Raw genomic sequence first — 4,858 nt, 5'->3', positions numbered from 1 at the left:
GAAGAGGAAAAGGCAAAGTTTCATACTACTATTTTTTGAAAAATTGGTGAAAACGTTTTTCCTGCTCCTTTGAAGATAAGGTGGATTTAGAGTTGAGCAAGCTGCAGGATAAAGCGAACCCGTCTTTTCCCAAACCTTGCATTTTCGGGGAGTTTGGATGTGTGTGAAGTGCTCCTAATAAATGCGTCTACGACCTCAATGACACGTGGCGGCAGCATTCTACATGGACATCGTGTGGGCGACGTGGCAACAAGTTAGGCCTACGTGGCTCAAATTTCTATATATAAAACGTTGGGTCCAAATTTCGAGGTTTTATACGAAGTCCGCATGGGGATGACGTCTTGCAGTGGGCGTTGTCGAGTCGTAGCTCGTAATATTTTCTTGACGACCTTTCTACACTGGCCCCCTTTTATTAATATTTATTTAGAAAAGAGCCATATTATTTTATATATGTTGCGTCTGTCAGTGTTCGTGCTTGTTTATTAATTATTATTTTTTTTTTCCCTCGTTGCAGTCTTGGTCTTCGCTCTGCAGGTAGCTTCCTTGCCTTGTGCTGCTGCTGCGTTGCCGTCTGTTATTTTCTCAACAGCTTGTCTCTCTGCTACAAGGCTTCTCTTCTCCCGAGTCCCTAGCAAATTCTCTCTGCAAACATCCTAAGACATGTCCATCATCATCATCTAGCTCATTGGACTCCATAGCTGTCTCTGTAGAGAGAGAGAGAGAGAGAGAGAGAGAGAGAGAGAGAGAGAGAGAGAACCCACACACACAGAGACACGGAGCCCAAATTTAATGCACTGCACGGCATAGCTGTCAGAGAGAGAGAGAGTAAGACACACACACCACACACCCACAGAGCGCACCCAGCTCAAATTAGATTCATTGAAGTGCTAATACTTGAGCTCACTTGACACCATAGCCTGCTTTGTAAAGAAATACAGAAGAGAGAGAAAGAGAGCCGACATTGGATGCATTGAAGACATAATCAAAGAGCTCATCTGCCACCATAGCCTTCCTTTGTAAAGGGATACAGAAGAGAGAGAGAGAGAGAGAGAGATGGCATCCCAATTTAGCACCACCTCTCCTCCTTTGCCCTACAATGACCCATCAGGAAACCAAATACAATACACATTAAACAGCAAGATCATGGTGGCTGCCATCATAGTCCTCTTCCTTGTGGTCTTCTTCATCCTCAGTCTCCATGTCTATGCAAAGTGGTTTTGGAGGCGCTCTGCAAACCGGAGAACCGCCTCTTGGCGGCGGCGCCACCGTCTGGACTTTGCAGGGGATGAGCCCTTGGTTGCTAACCGCAACGTCGGCCTGGACAAGGCTGTCATTGACTCTCTGCCCACTTTCAGCTATCAAGCCCCCAAAGATGAAGAAGAAGCCATACTTGAATGTGCAGTGTGCTTATGTGAATTTCAAGAGGATGAGAAGGGCAGATTGCTTCCTAGATGCAAGCACAGCTTCCACACAGATTGCATTGACATGTGGTTTCATTCACACTCAACATGCCCTCTCTGCAGGACCACCATAACACCGGAGATGCCATCAAACACACATCAACCCCATGAGCAGGACACATCTGCACAAGGTTCTTCTTCTCCACTACCCCTTCTTCCAAACATGGCTGAATCTCAACATCATCATCATCATCAAGGACTCACCGCGACCGGTGACGCAGCACCGAGAGCCGACGACAGCACGCTTTCCCTCTCCATACCTTACCCTAGCAACATCCTCTTCTGGGGGGATCATAACCATGTGATCTCTCAGCTGAGCTCTCCTGGCATCGGCCGGGGCGGCTCGTCTTCCACCAGATCTCTACCACAAATTACAGTAGAAATTCCGAGGCGGCCGGATAGCTACAGTACTCCAAGATGCCTCTCCCTAAGCTTGTCAAGATGCCCATCTGTGGATGATGAGGCATACTCTTCCCAACCACACAAGTCACCGAGCCTCCGGATGTCGATCAAGAGGCTTCTAAGCAGCGAGAGGAGCAGAGGAAGGATTAGGGTTTTTCCTTCGGATCAAGGAACTGGAGAGCTGGAACAGGAGGCAACAGCAATCTTGCCAGTGTGAGATGAACTAATGGAAGCCGAGGCCCATCTTGAGTGCACAATGTATATGCCATTTCCAATGCTGCAGAGGGATCCATCAATGGCAAGTGACATGAAGCCAGCATGAGAGGCCCAACTGCAATGCATGAAGCAGGGGCAAGTAACAGGTGGGTCAGTAGTAGCAGGTGAATCAATGTCAATAATTACTGGCAGTGCCAAATTTGTGTTCCAGGGTGTGCAAAAGGCCTTTGTATTGTGAAGCATTATGCTATATAGAATTGCTCCTTAGTATACAAAAGATCTGCCCAAACAGAGAGGAGGCAGAGTGTGATTGCTCTCAGCAATTGGTCCCTAAACATTGCCTTTGCCTTCCAAAGCTAGACCAATTACCGGTTTCGTCCAAGTTTGATGTTCTGCCTGCATTAAGGGAGCTTGTTCGTCCATTCTCCACAGAAATCGCCTGGCCAGAAATCCCAAATTTTTTGATAATTTTTTGCTCTGAGGAGTATGTGATACTTAAGTTTTTTTTTTTGGGTTTTTTTGTTGTGGTTGTAATATGCATTAAAAAAATGATGACGATGTGTACTTTGAGCAATCTTATTAAGGTTCCCCTACTCTATGTCTATGTTGCATTTGCGGTTAAATTCGGATGAATTTTCTGTCGTTGGGCAAGGTTCGAACCCACAACCTCCCTTAGAACCCACTACCTCCCTAATTTTCTGTCTATTCATGTAAAAGAATTACACCTTTTTTTTTGTTTTTTTTAAATGTGCCAACCCACCCACATTTGTTCTCTATGAACTTTTGGATCCATCCCCACACAAACAAATCAGGCTCGCTTACTTCCATGCAAACAAATCAAGTAGGTAAACATATCACCCTGTGGACTCAAAGGGGGAGAATTTATTTTAAAATAGATCCTCAACCAGTTGGATTCTTTCAATTAAGCCTTTCCTTTCTCTGATTGTACTACCGATTTTGGCATTACAAAAAAAGTAGGCTCATTAGAGCAATTTTTGGGTACAACCAAGGATGAATAGGCATGAGAAAGCTCCAAAATTGTGACTTCCATTAGTTAGTGGCTCTACCTTTTAGTGGAAACACAACGTGAGAATACCTAGTTAGCGGCTCTACCTGTTTATAAGAATGTATTTCAAGCCCTCTTAAAAATATTATTCCACTCTAATAATTCGAGAATACTTGGATTGTTTTTGCGTCATGCTAAATTATGTTAATATTGTACGTGATGTCATTATAATTATTATTACTTTTGGCGGAAGGTTGAGGCGGATGCGCATAAATAATTATTTTGAAAGGCATTCACAATTTTGAGCAAGCTTTGTATGTATGTGCAAGCACATTATTTTATTTATTCTCATAAACTTTGATCTGAAGTAAAGACTTTAGCAATATTTACTTTGTGATATTCACGTGAGTTAGAATGCCATATCAAGCATAAATGTAATTTGTTTGTTTCCGATGAAGAGGAAAGTGATCACGTTAGGCGCATCATTGAGGCTACATTTTGTGTGCGGAGTTCACGAAATGATTCACAAATTAGTCGAAAGGCATTCACTTTCTAGCATTATGATGGGAAGAAATACGCTCGTATACTTATTACATGGCTCAGTCAACTAGATGATTATTTTCAAGCTAAAAATTCTCTAAAAAAGATAAGATTAAGTGTGCTTGCAATCATTTGATTAAAAGTGCTTGCAATATATTGATTAAAAGTGCTTATGGTAAAATAATGTGATTAAGAAGGGAAAGCTTTTACCTAGTATATGTAAAGAATTTCAGAAGCTTTTAAAGAATCCTTCTTAATACAAGACTGAAGGTCTTGTCAATGGGATTCTCTACACCAAGTGGAGAAAGAAAATGTGTAGGCATACATTGATAAATTTTGGGATATTTTGTTACAGGTTCAAGTGATCGAGAAAGTCAAAGAAAGAGAGCAAAGAAGGAAATTCATTGTCGAACCATTAAGGCAGATAGTTCCTCATTATCTCAGCTCTGATATGAATCTTGCTCTCAATTCTGAATGCAAAACTTCTACTTCTAGAGATTCTAGACGTAGAATGCAAAATCTTTTAAACCCTCATTTTCTTTGAGCAATTTTGATAAATTAGGATGTATGAAGGTAAATAAATGGTCAAAGGAGATATTCAAAAGTATGTAAACAATAAAGCCTCAAATGGAAAGCTAAAGAATCATATCGTCAAGTGTTTCGAATGTCACAAAGAAAGGGCACATTGCACTAGATTGTCCAGAAAAGAAGAAGAACACTACACATGTACCTTGTGTCGATGTGGTTGAAGGAGTTGCTATAGAAAGAACTGATCAGACTTAGCAGTTGCCCATTTTGTGCTCCAGTTCTTCTTATTAAAAAGAAGAATGTGACATAAACAAGATAACTGTGAAGAATTGATATTTGATACCCCGCGTGAATGAGACAAGCTCAAAGGAGCACATCTTTAGCAAAATTGATCTCAAATCTGGTTACCATTAGATCTGTATGGATGAAGGAGACATTTTCAAGACATCCTTTAGAACCCAAACCAGCCACTATAAGTTTTTAGATATGCTACTTGGTTTGACTGATACTCCGGCTACTTAAAATATCCTTAAAGTATCAAAATGTTATTGTAGTGTTTTAAGATATGTTGACCAGTGCATTGTTGTGGCAAAAATCCATGTGAATTATCATCATATGGGTTCCTTCTGAGTGATGCTCATGTGAGTGGTCCAACTTCCGAGGTTGTGACCCTCATCAATAAGGGCATAATGGCGTTCTCCCAAGA

General features: G+C 41.5%; 1 protein-coding gene across 1 annotated transcript; it reads left to right on the top strand.

Annotated features, from left to right (window-relative positions):
- Positions 1–476: 476 nt before the first annotated feature.
- LOC147610528 (RING-H2 finger protein ATL60-like) lies at positions 477–2,671 on the top strand. The gene has a single exon (XM_086786100.1). The coding sequence runs from the start codon at positions 1,054–1,056 to the stop codon at positions 2,077–2,079; it is 1,026 nt and encodes a 341-aa protein (XP_086642226.1). The 5' UTR covers positions 477–1,053; the 3' UTR covers positions 2,080–2,671.
- The last annotated feature ends 2,187 nt before the right edge of the window (positions 2,672–4,858 follow it).

This window comes from Cibotium barometz, chromosome 49 (genome assembly GCF_041138505.1).
Source record: "Cibotium barometz isolate CiBa-2024 chromosome 49, ASM4113850v1, whole genome shotgun sequence".
Lineage (NCBI taxonomy): Eukaryota > Viridiplantae > Streptophyta > Polypodiopsida > Cyatheales > Cibotiaceae > Cibotium > Cibotium barometz.
The sequence above is the reverse complement of the archived record's forward strand: the minus strand, read 5'-3'. Positions and strand labels throughout refer to the sequence as shown.

What these genes read in the sequence shown, in the direction of transcription:
- LOC147610528 (XM_086786100.1), top strand. Translation starts at nt 1,054, where the DNA reads ATGGCATCCCAATTTAGCACCACCTCTCCTCCTTTGCCCTACAATGAC.